This window comes from Hoplias malabaricus, chromosome 1 (genome assembly GCF_029633855.1).
Source record: "Hoplias malabaricus isolate fHopMal1 chromosome 1, fHopMal1.hap1, whole genome shotgun sequence".
Lineage (NCBI taxonomy): Eukaryota > Metazoa > Chordata > Actinopteri > Characiformes > Erythrinidae > Hoplias > Hoplias malabaricus.
In genome coordinates, this window is record NC_089800.1 from 37587207 (window position 1) to 37602124 (window position 14918).

A 14918-nucleotide genomic window follows, 5' to 3' on the forward strand; every position below is an offset into this window, starting at 1 on the left:
CGATCTGAAAAACACTTTCGCAATGGAAAGTGTCTCATCAGAACCACCATTCTTTCATTTTTAGAATTGAAAAGCATAAATATGTAAAAATAAAAGTAAATGCATTCCAGGGAAATGGCAGCTTGAAACTGTGAAACACTGCTTCTTCACCTTGCAGGGGTCACAGCACCCAGAAGCCATCACCACAGCCAATAGGTGACACAAAACTCCTCAGCTTTAGCTTTAGTTAACTTTTTCACCAGCCGAGGAACACACTGCGTCCCACTCCTGAGAGGACTGTTCCAAACTGGTGTTTAGATTGGAGAGGCACATTTCAGTTACTACCTTACTGTAAAATGGAAATGACGGGACTGTTTTGGCAACTGATGGAAACTATACGTTTGAAACCGTTAAATTGACAAAAGTAATGTTCCTTGAGGAAATGGCAACGTAAAACGGCATTTTCAAAATTCAAGGGGGTCACATATTATTAAATACATATTAGCAGACACAAACGCGACCCAAATCTGCTCGGTGTCGTGTGTACCCTAACTTTTTAAACAAAATATGAGTACTTTTGATAGCATTAGCCAAATTAAACACCATTCAACCCTAAAACGTGTAGTGACTACAATGAGCAATGACTGAAAGGAAAGAAACGACAGGAGCGTTAGTCCCAACAGGAGCCTTCTCCTTCCTGCAGTGACACTATTCTGGACTTTGTTGGGCATGTTTCTAATGTATCATGTACCCAGCAAACACACAACTTCCACACAACGTTGTATTTTAGGAGTGGTTATGTTGGTGGCCACGTTACTTAACAGGCACTCTCTTACTATGTTGTTAATATGTTGCACTAAGGTTGGTGGCAATAAAACCCTGCATCTACTTTCTATCAACCTATTGATAAAGGTTGCAGTTATGAACTATGTGGGTTGGTGCCAACATAACCAATGAAGTACGTTATGACAACTGCGCGAATCAGATTCTACTGGTCCCGCTGCAACCTTGTGTCCACCTTTCTGCAACCTGCTCCTAGAGGGCACGAGAGAAATTCAATTTTTTGTCAGTTGGCGAAGAACCGTTGCTGCGTAGAAGTCTCACAGGATTTCAGGTGAGTGATTTATAAATTATGACTATAAAATATAAATTTTAGAACATTTTCGAATGTATATTTTGTATACTATATACGTACTACCATAGTCCCCATTTACAGACAATTCTGGGTAGATAGGTCAGTATTCTTGCTTAGTTTATCAGCATTGTTTGTACAATTGATGTTAGCTAGTTAGCTAATGTTACTGAACAGAACGTATAACTAATAAGTTATACTAATATACTAATATTTAAAACTATAATTTTAAAGAGCATTCGAGTCCCACACCTCTTCCAATAGTCGCCTGCCTTTTTCGTTGGTCCTGAAGTTATTTTGACGTTTTAAACGAGTATTAGTGTGGCAAAAGGGTGTTGTGAGTCGACTCTTCTGATTCTAAAACTCCTATGACTACAATAGACAAAATACTTTTGTCTTTTTGCCATCGTACTGTATAGCTACAACTGAGGGAAATGTTGATAGAGGTGTGTGTCTGAACAAAAGAGAGTTTGAGTGACTGCGAGTGCCATGAATGGGTTAATTGGCAAATGCTAACGCATCTCACTGTAAGTTCAGTCAGACGCATTTCACATAAATGTCTTGGTATGTCTACCTTTTAACTGCCCAAACAATAAATTGTAGGCAATTTCACTTGCTGTTGTGTTATGTGGATACTATGAGGTAGCTGGACTTAATGTGTGCATTTCTTTTTTCCGTTTTCCTGTCGTCCACATGTTGAAATACATTTATCATCTCGTAATTAATAATTGCGTATAGGTCTAACCTACCATTTAGAAGTTTAGAATAATAATACAAAAGTTTTTAATCCATATTCTCAATAATGTAAAACCCATTTACTTTAGTTAAAATGTTTAAAACGTTTCTATTCTACACTTAAATACTACTAATGTGCAAATTTACAGGTCTCGGGTAATTAGGACACTATCAAGGATGCTCTAAACAAAAATGAATTATTCAGAATAATGAACTCATGCATTAACTCATTATACATCAATGTATATTTATTTATCAATTTATTGTTCAAAGAATTTTTAAAATATGTAATCAAATATGTAAAAATACTGTAAATGAATAGTTTGTAATATTTATTTTCCCAATGCGATATTTATTAATGTACAGTGACATGCCAAATGTCATGGAGTAGCGTTATGTAAATTGATTTTCAAGTGTTACCTCAGAGGATGACTTGGCAATGCCCGTACCTGTATACATTGTGAGGTGTTATCCTGTGAGTGAGGTTGAACATTGGCCAGCATGCTAATGTCAAGGCGACATATATTATCAGAGTTTGGAAAAGGCAAGAGAGCATGTGTCAGACAGATGGCATGTTCCACTTCCAAAGTTGAGTGGGCATTTAACATTCCTCTATCTACAGTATAACATGTGCAAGGAATACATAATCGAAGACTTTACCAAGACAAGCGATCACAGGTCAGTGCAATGTTCTTTAGCTTCAGCAGGATATGGGAGCACAAGGTCCACCAGTCCATGTCTTCATGGGGTCTGGGTCACATACACACTGTACAATCAGTCCAAAACAACCGATTCATTGGACCAAGCCACATGTTGCCAGTCTTCTAGCGTCCTTTTAGCAACCTTCTGAGCCCATGTAATGTGGTGTTTGGTTTCATGGTTTGAACAGAGGCACTCTGGTAGGTCTTCTTGTGGGTGGACACTGTGCTATAAACTGTGGGTGGTAATGCCTTCTATGATGTATTCCCTGTACAATGGATTGAGTAATATTAAATGGCCACAAAACTTTGAAAATGTTATGTCCCATCTGTCTGGCACCCACTATCACGTCGTTCAAACAGTCTTTTAAGGTAACATCACTTAATAATCAATTCACAAACTGCTATTCTACGACATTTGGCATGTCAGAGTAAATTATATTTTAAATTATTTAATGACCCAGTCACTCCTACACTCTTATTTTACAGCAATATAATAATGGATTTGTGATAACAGTTGATGAGTTTCTGACTTTAAATTGGACCTCTTAATATTTAAGGATGGTTAAAAGAGGATGGAGCAGGAAAGACTACCTCAAAAGATGGAGATCAGCCAGGAGAATTCTTGGAGGATTAGGGGTCTCAGAAAACAAAACAGAAAAAAATATGATAACAATTTCTTCTCTCATATCTGAGGCAAGCAGCCAGGAGCCTATTGTAGGGACAATTTGCAGTCCTTACTTGTCTGAGGAATACAGCCAGGAAGACAATGAGACTGACTGCAATTATTCCTTATTTGAGGCAAACAGCGAAGATGCCACTGTTGAGATTGGCTGCAGTGTTGCATGTAACACATGTACATATAATGCAACAACTCCCTCTCAGTCAAGTCTGAGGAAAAAGGAGCTGAAACAAGATATACAGAAACAGCTTGCATGCTGGGTGAATGATAACAGTGCTTCACATAGGGCTGTTGATGATCTTTTGAAAATCCTTAGCTCTGTTGGTTTAACAGTACCTTTAACCACCCGCACACTTCTGAAGACAGCTAGATCTGTAGAAACAACAATTAAATCTGGAATGCAGTATGTACATTTTCAGTTAAGACACCAACTGTCAAGACTAATGGAACGCTATTCACAGGACAAAATAGCATCATTAGAGTATTTGGAGCTTTCCCTAAATATTGATGGGCTGCCACTATTTAAGAGCTCAGCAACTTGCTTGTGGCCAGTGCTATGCGCAGTGCATTTAGATCCATTATTTGTCTTCCCTCTCACTCTAACCTCAGGAAACCATAGACCAACAGACTTGTCCTTTCTTGAAGATGCCATTTCTGATCTAAAAGATGTACTACAAAATGGTTTTGACATAGGAGGAAAGAATATCAAAATCAAAATAAAATGTGTTGTCTGTGATGCACCTGCACGTGCAATGGTTAAAAACACCAAGCAATACTCTGCTTACTATGGGTGTGATAGATGTCACCAGAGAGGCACCTGGCAGAATACTGTGACATACCAACAAATAGATCACTTATTTCTCAGAACAGATAGGACATTCCGTACACAGAGCCAAGCTGAACACCATCATGGTGGTACACCATTTTGTGAACTACCAATTGACATGGTAAAAGCTTTTCCAATTGATTATATGCACCAGACTTGTCTTGGTGTCATGAAAAAATTACTACTCATCTGGACAAGAGGAGAAAGAGGACGAAGCAGGGAGACAATGATGTCTGCAGGACAGGTTGAAATTGTTAGTACTAGGCTCATAGATCTCCAGAAAAACATTCCCACATGTTTTGCCCGAAGACCCAGGAGTCTGAAACACCTAGACAGATGGAAGGCAACTGAACTTAGACAGTTTATGCTATATACAGGTAAAGTTGTTTTGCCTGGTGTACTTAGACAAGACCTATATGAGCATTTTCTTTGTTTCAGTGTTGCACTGTGCATTTTGTTAAGTCCTGACCACGTGAAACAATATGGGATGTATGCACAAAGTCTTTTGGAGTACTTTGTAGCTGAAGGCAGGGACCTATATGGATCTCAGTTTTTAATATACAATGTGCATTCTTTGCTACATATAGCAACTGATGGAATCATTCATGATTCTCTGGATAACTGTTCTGGATTTCCTTTTGAGAACTACATGCAGACACTGAAGAAAATGGTTAGATCCCCTAAAAACCCACTAGTGCAGATTGCAAAAAGAATTTGGGAGAGTGAGACAGGAATGGCATTACAAACCAAAAAAAGAGGAGAAACATTCACTTGTCACACACCAGATAATGCTTTTCTGTCAGTGGATGGACAGTGTTGTGAAATTGTTGATGACACAAAGAATGGATATTTGTGCCGCATTTATAGCCAACCAATGCCAATGTTTGTGGAGCCATGTGATTCAACATTCATTGGAGCATATACATTTCACTGTGGAGACATGACCATAAGGATGGTGCCAAAAAATAAAATCATGAAAAGGGCAATCAAAATTCACCGAGGAAATCATATTTTGTACCTTACCCTTCTTCATAAGGAGTGAATGAATGAACTGCATTCAGTAACTAGCCGTCCCAGCAATAACAAGAACTATGTATATATGTAAATGAACAAACAAGGAATAAATAATGAATTCAATAATTGTAAAATGGAATTGTGAAATTTCGTGGCCAAGAAAAAAGTCAGGTACCTCATATTTACATTTGCTTGTCATTCAGCATCAATAATACAGCACAGGTCTTCGACTCCAAATCCTGAATCAGTTTACTGCTCCTGAATTCTAAAATGACTAGACTAAACACTGGTAGGCAGCGCAAAACATAAATAATTATTTAAAATTCAGGACTAGAAACTGGATTCAAGGTTAAGTTGATGACGTGCAATAGAATATCAGATTCCAACTTATATATGTTTTTTTATATGTTAACAGTATGTATTCAGTTCTTGAATTTGTACAAGAGCGAAGTGTGGCTGTTGTCCCGGATTCCTGGGTGGAGAGAACATCTGAAGTAAGATTTTTATTTTAATGTAATGCATGTAATTCCTATACCATTATTATGTGATTGGTACACAGTTTTTTGTAGTTTTTATAACAAAACCTATGACAATTGACCTATCCATACTGGTTTGTACACAGGTATGAACTTTACAGTATGCTGACAAAACCTCATTTCAGTTAAAATACTGTTAGAGTTTAGAGCTTACAGTTTAAAACACTAAGGTAGTTAACAATTTATACACTGAATTAGGAAAACCTACCTTGTGTCTATACTCATCATCCAGTTTATCAGCTCCACTGAAAACACCAGAACACTTTGTAGTTCTACATTTAGACTGCAGTCATCTGTTTCTCTGCGTACTTTCTTATCCTGATTTCACCCTGTTTTTCATTGGTCAGAACCACTACAGGATGCACAGAGCAGGCATGAATTGGGTGGTGGATCATTCTCAGCGCTGCAGTGACACTGACGTGTTGGTGATGTGTTAGTGTGTGTTGTGCTGGCACAAGAGGTCAGACACAGCTGCTGAATTTTTAAAGCCCTCAGGGTCACTGCTGTACTCAGAATAGTCCATCAACCAAAAATTTCCAGCCAACAGTGTCCTGTGTGCTGCATCCTGTGTCCACTGATGGACTAGAGGAAAACCTATACAAACTCTGCAGCACCAGATCAGCTACTGTCTTTGACTTTACATCTACATGGTGGACTAACAAGTTAGGAGTGTCTATTAGAGTGGACAGTGAGTGTGCATAGGTTTTAAAAGCTCTGATGTGTGAAGCACTGATGTGTCGGATCCACTCACACCACCACAATGTCAGTGTCACTGCAGCACTGAGAATGATCCAACACCCAAATCATACCCTCTGTGGGGGTTCTGTATGGGTCCTGTCCATTGAATAACAGGGGGAACTACAAAGTGCTCCTGTATGGTCAGTGGAGCTAATAAAAGAACAGTGAATGTAGATTTAAGGTAGGTAGTCCCTGATCCTAGGATCATTCAATATATAACACTAATATGAAATTAACAATACTCCTTACATTTTTAGACATGTGTATTGCAATTTACTATTTTGTTAAATTGGATTTTTGTCACCAGTCTGTAAAGCTTGTCCAGTGTTTCAAGAGTAGTATTGAAAGTATGTAACATGATCTTACTTGCTAGTAAACTTGAAATGCTAGTAAATTTTATGGCTTCCTGTTCTGGCTTTAGAGTAGCCCTTACATGCACATTTTGATGTTTTCCTTAAACACACTCACTTGAATGACGTAGAAAATCGCTGCTTAATTAAATCTAGAAAGCAGCAAATATGAGAGTTTGCAAAACAAAGGTTGAGGCCCATCAAAGTAATTCAACTTCACTTATATGTTTAGGGACACTTTTGCTACTGGCCACCTAAAAATAAACAAAAATTGATTCAACGTGGATCTTTGCCCGACAAAGCGTTGTGGAAAAAACTTGAAGTCAGAGTTTTTAAATCATCAGGTGTGTATCAATTTCTGAAGGCTCATTGTAATCATTATTGTTAATTGTTTAGAAGCAAATATTTTAACTCTTGGGCACCAATTCTTTGCAAAGTTGATTATAAAACAGCTCATCAGCTAATGAGGAAGGCAGAGAACACTTCTTGTTTAGAGGAGTCAGATGGGAGTGGGAAGAAGCTAAGGGAAAAGAGGCCACCATCTCGCTATTTGTGTTATACCTCTGCCAGTGAGGATGGTAAATATTTAATATGATGCATGTATTTTAAAGGGCAATGTGTCTTAATATATTAAGAATTTGGTGTTCAATATATCAGTAAATATTACTTAACTGTGTGCTGCAGATGATAGTTTCCAACCTACCAAGGGTCCTAAAGTTCAAGCTAGATCTCCACCTAGATTGTCTGACTTTCTTGCACAAACAAGATGTGCTCTCTACCAAGGTAAGGCATTATTTATTTGATCAATATTAAAACTGTTGTATGTCTGAATGCATTCATGTATATGTAATGTTTATATTGCCTGTGTTAGATATGGAAAGAGGGTTGGATATGGCAAGAGAACCAGCAAGTTTGCCGAATTGTGAGTTATTTTCTTTTTATAACAAACAGCCACATGCACATATACATACAAACAATAATAGAAGGGAAAATCTGGCATGTTTAAATAAATGAAATAATGTAGACATTATTATGTTACTTATAGGGTCCGAGATTCCTGTGGTTGTGGGTAGAGAACTGGAAATGGCCCAAAGTGAGTTACAGAGAATACATTTTGTTTTATTTTCTGTGATGCAGGTTTGGTATTGGTTTTCATGTATGGAAAATGTACATTGTTATTTATTTATTTATTTTATTATTATTATTGTTTCGTGTACCCTTTCTAGTTTACTTGACTAGTTTTAAGGCTTTATTGTGACTTTTATATTTGTCAGTGAAGAATCTTAATATAATATTGGAAGCCAAAATGCTGATTTGATTGAAGCATTACATCTTACTACTTCTTACATGCTTTATGATTGTACAATAGTACAACAAAGTTTGACCACTGCATTTAACTCATTCATGGCAGTGAACACACTCTCATACTAGGGATTAGGGGCAGTAAACACACATACATACACACACAGAGCAGCATTAGTTAGAATAATTAAGAGTGGGCATTGATTGGAATGATTTAGAACATGCATGAATGACAAGAAATGCAGGCTGCTGATATCTGAAAAACAAAAAAATTGTTTGTTTGTACTTTTAAACATTATAGCAAATACTGTGGAAATGTCTCTGTTGCATTTCAACAGTTGCTGAATTGTGACTATGAGAAGCATTAGCCCTCAGACAGTGATGTTTGTTTATATGGAAAACAACCAGTAAAATAATAATTTACTACACAGCCTTTGCCTGTTGGAATTTTAACAGAATATTAAGAATATAAATGTTTTCTGCAATTATTTTAGGACCACCCATTCAACCAGAGTGCCCTCCTCAAAGAGACAGTAAGTTTCTTTGTAAGTGTTCATTAATGTTATTGATAATGTTTGGAAATTATATTGACAAAATTCTGTTTCATAGATTTTCAAATGCATGTCCTCATGAAACTTGACCAGCTACTGCAGAAGCAGGAGGAACAAAGCCTTCTCCTTAAACAGCTGATTAATGCTAGAAGTGAGGTGCCAATGGATATGGAGTTTGTCACTGTGGATGATATGGAGGGTTTTAATAAGATTGAAATTAAGCTGAAAGATGAAGAAGAAGAAAGAAAAATGGTGACAAGCTCAATTAATCCAATGATATAAAATAAATTCATAATTACAAATCCAATTTAAATGCAGCATAGACAACTACACAGTTAAAATTGATGGTTTTATAAGGATTCTTTATTAAGGGAAATGGTGTGAACCCTGAACACTCGAAGAACCTTTTGCATGATTAAATGGTTCTTTGCATCATGAAGGAGTTCTTCAGACTGATGGAGAATGTGCTATAGATGGTTCTTTTCAGAAAAGTAATCTTCTATTGTTATGATGTTAAGCTTGTAACAATAGAACCATTTTTGGTGCCATACAGAACTCTTCTCTTAAAGGCACTATACAGAAACCGTCTATAGCACATTTTCAATCAATCTGAAGAAACCCTTCATGATGCAAAGAACCATTTAATTGTTAATCTGTAAAAGGTTTTTTTTTGACTTATCAATGTAAATATAAAACCATTTTCATTACTAAATAACCATTTCAAACTTACCTCTAACACACGCTGTCAATCCTCTCATACACACCATCAAACTCTGACACACCATCAAACCCTTTTATACACACCATTGAACTTCTCACACACACCATCAAACGCTCTCACACTCACCATTAAACTTTCTCTCACACACACCATCAAACCCTCTCATACGCACCATCAATCCATTGTTTATAAGTTGAAATATTTCCAATAAATAGGAAAATTAAAACTGTAAACTATACAATTCTCTTCATAGGTCAGGTACCTTGCCACCTTAGGGGGGCATTCCCTTGGAGATTCAGTAAGACGTACAATGCGCACAATTGCATCCTCAAGAATATGGGCTTCATTTAGTCTGAAAGGAAGGAAAGGGAAAATCTCACTTCAGAATCTAACCATTTACAGAGTAATAATGAGTGAGTGTATTTCTCTGTACTTGCGAGCTTAGATGTTTATGGAAAAAAATCAATGTTGATTGGGTTTAAAAATGTATGCTTCATCTATGCAGAAGCAGTGATGAGAAGCCAACCAGGATCAAACGCAGCAGACATTGAGGCTCACATATCTGAAACTCTGAAGCATGCACCAGGGATTGCACGACGAAAAGGGAATGTAAGTAAAAATCTAGTGAAACATGCAGTGTGTAAGATTTAGGGGAGTAATTAGCAGAAATGCAATATAAAACCATATGCTTATTAGAGTATAATCACCTGTAACTACAAATCTGTGTGCTAGAAGCATTATGAGAAGCATCATTAGGTATTAGAAGTAGGGATGCACCGATTTTTATTTTTTCAACATTTGTTTGACAGTAAAACATACTTTAAGGAGGCAAAAACACTGCACAGCTTGCATGAGGTCATTGTACCAGTCAGATGTCAGTCACTTCTACTGTTAACCTTTCATACTTCCAGTCCCATATACTCAAATCCTCACCTAGGATCGTTTCTGGAATTGGTTGGGCAAGAAGCTCATAGTTGGTTTACTTTCACATACAAAAACTCCATCTGAACCTTGGATTGATTTCGTAATTTCATACATCACTTTTCTGTAGGTTTGCAAATTGACAGGAAGCTTCATGCTGATTTCCATTATTTTTTGTTGGATATAAACACTCAGGGGCTTTTGGGATGCATGGCATTTCACAGTGCATGACCACGTGCAAACAAGGAGCCGCTCTCCAAAGCAATAAAAAATTAGATAAAAGTTTTTTAGATGGTTATGTTCAAGAGTCACAGAACATGAATTCAGTGATCATTTTCATAGATGATGATGTTTGGCCATGCAGGTGCTGCAGCTCGAGACATGCGTTTTCTGCCTTGCTCTCAGTACATGCACCAAACTTATATCTTATATCTGTGCAGTAGAAAAAAAAACGAAAGAATGAGCCCCACTAAAAACTTGGATAGGTGCAGAGAAGATGGGGATGCACCAGAAGGGAGGGATTTTCCAATTCACTGCTACATGTCACTAAATCTTACACAGTGCTCCTTATATGGCAATTGTAGCACAATTATAGGGATACAAGCAATGTTCATCACTTTTGAATTGTCTCATTTCCTCCCCTCCACAGCCTTTGGCGAACTCAGACCCAGTGGAATCTGAATCACCATCTTATAATTTCTTTACTTCTACATGAACATTTTCCAACCTCACTGTTCCTTAGAATTCATCAGACTGTTTTTGTTGTGTGAATAAATGAACTTTGTTCTGACTGACTCCTGTTTATTGTGCTCTGTGTTTAAAATTTGTTCTTAACTTCAATGTGAGTGGATGGAGCTTAACTGTTGTAAAGAGTGTATGTTTGTGTTTGTGTGTAATGTGTATAAACGTGCATACTCTTTTTGTAAAATTATTTTTGATTAAACTGCATTCTGAATTTTATTGTGATTGTCTGATATTTATTATGTTTGTGTAATGCTTGTAGTTATGTTTTGCATCATTGCAATTTTGGAAACAAAACTATGACAAGTACATTATCATGTAATTATGCTGAAATATGAAAACAAAATGGATGACATAATTTAATCTATGATATCTCGTTTTTTAAGTATCTCTGTTCTGGCCACAGTAATGTCCGTATTTTGTAACAGACTAAAAATGATTGATGATGTGGATCAGGAAAAATGCACTGACAATGTTACTATGAGAAATATAGAACAGTATTTGCATAATGTGATGTAACTTTATGTCTACTTTGTGACTATAAATGAGTAATTACATTTTAGGTTGTCAGAATGTTGCAGAATACAGGAAAGGGGCCTTCTGGAATGTTGCAAATCTGTTGCTGAATGGTAGTGTAATGTTGCACAAAAACGTTGTGACAACCCTATAAAGTGTTTCATTTTGACTTTCTGACAATATTTACACAACGTTCCAAATGACTAATATAGTGGTTTTTACCACGTTGTGAATACGTAGCTGTGTTTGCTGGGTAAGAGTATCTCAGCTCATCTGTTAAGGTCTATATAGATAGTGTCAGGTAAAACCGTGTAGGTCACAAACAGTTCAGAATGATGAAGGCACTTGCTGTATTGGTGCTGGTTTCCTTTCCCACATGTGAGGAGACTGTTCAGCCCAGTCTATTTCTTTTAAAACCGTGAAAAGCGTCTTCAAGCCCCAATAAAGCCGTATATATCTCAACACTGAAGGCTATAAATCATTAAGAGTCATAGCCCACAGTTGAACGAGCAGTTGTTTATACTGACACTATTATAGGAGACATACGCTTAGTAAAGTATCTTCAAAACCATAGTAAACCCTGAAAGAAGACTAATAAATGAAGCTGCCTGGTGCTGGATCTTGACAGAACTGAGATAAAAACCCTTCTGGCTGCAGTATGAACATGTTATAGTCCAGTAAGCAACGAGAGCTCCCAGTCTCCGGCCCATGCAAAGCCCCAGAGTGATGCTGTTGTAGTTGGGGAACAGAAAGGATATATATATATATATATATATATATATATATATATATATATATATATATATATATACACATACATACATAAACCAAGAATACCTGTATGGAACTAAACCTGACTCACCGAACTGAAGTCTTTTACGCTGAAGGCACACACTGCCTTTTGTGTAATCCACAGAAAAAAGAGGGATAAATTTCAGCACAGCCAGAATCAGAACTCCGTTATCATAGACACGGCCGGAGGGAGACGCACTCGAGCTCAGTGAAGCACACACGCACACGAAAGAAAAGAAAGAAGAGGTTTTGGAGCAATACAGTTCAAGATTTTCTCTCTACGCTTTTGTTATTCCGAGACCTCTCACTGGCGCACAGGTCTGGGCTGCTCCAAAGGCTCCGCCCATCGGCACAAGCCTCACCCTTACGGAATCTCATTGGCGCTAAGGCCCGGCTATGCAAACTAGGTCTTTTCCGAAAACGACGTAGCGCGATTCTACAAACTGGAACATTGCCATCTGGCGGCAAACAGTACCAGGACAGGTCAAAATATCCTGGTCAAAATGTAGTAGTCCCGGCTCTGAGGACATTTGGTCACAATTAAATGTCACTATATGAACATGAAACATTTGTTAACAATACAATTATCCTCATAAAATAATAATCCTCATCGTATAAGTCTCCCTCCAGCCAAAATTGCTGCAAAATTATGTTTAAACATTTTTTAAATCATTATTATTATTATTATTATCAATAATAATCGTTTTATTATGATTTCCATGTATTGCAGAGTATTAAGCATTTGAGGGGCTTTAAAAAGCCTATTATTATTATTATTATTATTATGTTCCTCAATATTACATATTTAGAAATTATTTGCATTAAATAATTTTTTCCAACCCTAATGCCTTTAAAATAGCTTTGATATAACTCTACACCATCACCTTCAATAAGTACAAACAGATCTATGAATATGCAACTTGTCTCCACCTCATTGTACACCCACCCTCCGCTGCTCACCTGACTCTCAAAAGCCCCACTTTGGAAAATGATGGGATTGTTCCAAAGGTTTAATGATGTAAGGAACACTCCCTGTCTGAACCTGCGATTTTGGACATGATGCATCCACTATTGAATGAAAAAACAACACAGACACATGTTAACAAGGTAAAACACTTGCTTTTCTATGAAGGGGTACTTTACTATATTGCCATGAAAACATTAATATACACATTCATTTGTTCAGGGAACAAATGTGCTGCTACACAAATGGTGTTCAAAAACATTACCATGCTGCATTTATTTTTACCCTCTAATGTTCATAAAGTGCTCTTGATTAATACAAGTGCAAGATTAGAGAACAGTAATGTTCAATTACAGTGATGTAATCATTCTGAAATATTCAGTAAATGCATTCATTAATAATTAGTGAGGATATAATGTACTGGCTGACCATCAGTGATACTTCATAACATTTTTTGTATTAATTCAAATGTATTCTGTGAAAAATCAGCCAATGATACCAAGCACTCTCGTTTCCATATCAATGATGAATGTTTTTCAAGGGATGCTATATCATGTTCTCTGTTAAGAATAAACATGGATTTTAATGTATTAAAACTGTAGAGTTCTTCTTTCGGTTAATTACATGATACTTTAATTTCACATTAATGAACATATGCGAATGCTGCAGTGTGAATCTATGGTAAATGTTGCTAATATAAAGCATCACTGACGTCACTGAATATTTTAACTCCAGTTTTCTTTCTCCTAGTTCACTAAAACTATCTTTTTGATTAATTCAGTTATTAAAACAAAAGGTCCCCGTGGCTTTTGTTGAACCTTATTAACAAATTCAAGTTCAAGACACCTTTACTCTAGTTATGTGACCTTTGTAGACAGATTTATGAGCTTGTAATATCCTCTCTACCTGATTTAATGATTTGACATACCTTTTTATCCAAGATAAAGAGATAAAAATATTAAATATATTATGAGGCCACAGTATCCCATGATATTCAGTAAGGTGTTACGTGTGGAGTAATAAGAGTAAGTAAATGAATAATGCAGCAGATAACATTACCAATCACATGTTCAAAAAATAATCAGCTGAGATATACATATTAATGCTTTCTTTGCAAGTTACATAAAACCTGAGTTTGATAATATGTCCTCAATTGGACTGACGGAATATCGCACTATATTTTCCACACAATACTTATTTTATGCAAAGGACTTCTACTGACAACTGCAGAGCTTACCTGTTTTATCAAAGATTTTATAAATTTGGTTCTGGTTTAGTTTTCGTGTTCGCAGCTGAAAATACATATTAATCCAGATCAATGATAAATGTATTTGGTTCAAGAGAGAATACGTTGGAAAATGTTTCTGTAAACATTGTTCTACTCTCACAAGCTTGACAATAGCAGAACCATTTTTTGTACCTTACTGTACCCTTTTTCAAAAACATTTTACTTCTCCTCGACAACTAAAACATTCTGTATAAGAGCCTGTAAGTGTAGCAAAGAAAATGGTCAAACATCTGAAAGCATACAACTGGGAGAACATTAGCAGGTTCAGGTCCTAACACTGGATGGTGCGTTTTGGATCACACTGTTGCTCTAATTATTGAAAAATTCTAAATTACACTGCTAACCAGCACAATTGTGAGGGGAGGTGTGTGGAATTATACCCCTCCAGCCCACACTTGACCGTGAACATGGTGACCTTGGATTCATGTGCAT

General features: G+C 36.7%; 1 protein-coding gene across 3 annotated transcripts; it reads left to right on the forward strand.

Annotated features, from left to right (window-relative positions):
* Nucleotides 1-779: 779 nt before the first annotated feature.
* On the forward strand, nt 780-11269 carry LOC136688765 (uncharacterized). Of its 3 annotated transcripts, none has more exons than XM_066662442.1 (12): nt 780-1093; nt 5482-5560; nt 6923-7034; nt 7128-7268; nt 7375-7473; nt 7562-7612; nt 7736-7783; nt 8487-8525; nt 8602-8795; nt 9518-9677; nt 9770-9873; nt 10835-11269. In XM_066662442.1, exons 1-12 carry the CDS (start codon nt 933-935, stop codon nt 10898-10900), a joined length of 1254 nt encoding a protein of 417 aa, XP_066518539.1. In that variant the 5' UTR covers nt 780-932; the 3' UTR covers nt 10901-11269. The 3 variants fall into 3 exon arrangements, with proteins under 3 accessions (XP_066518539.1, XP_066518540.1, XP_066518541.1); XM_066662443.1 differs by having other exon boundaries at nt 8602-8699; XM_066662444.1 differs by lacking the exon at nt 780-1093 and having other exon boundaries at nt 5517-5560; nt 5950-7034.
* The last annotated feature ends 3649 nt before the right edge of the window (nt 11270-14918 follow it).

What these genes read in the sequence shown, in the direction of transcription:
- LOC136688765 (XM_066662442.1), top strand. Translation starts at nt 933, where the DNA reads ATGAAGTACGTTATGACAACTGCGCGAATCAGATTCTACTGGTCCCGC. An exon ending in CATTTACAGAGTAATAATGA is followed by an intron (nt 9,678 to 9,769) that starts GTGAGTGTATTT and finishes TCATCTATGCAG; the next exon opens with AAGCAGTGATGAGAAGCCAA. An exon ending in TTGCACGACGAAAAGGGAAT is followed by an intron (nt 9,874 to 10,834) that starts GTAAGTAAAAAT and finishes TCCCCTCCACAG; the next exon opens with CCTTTGGCGAACTCAGACCC.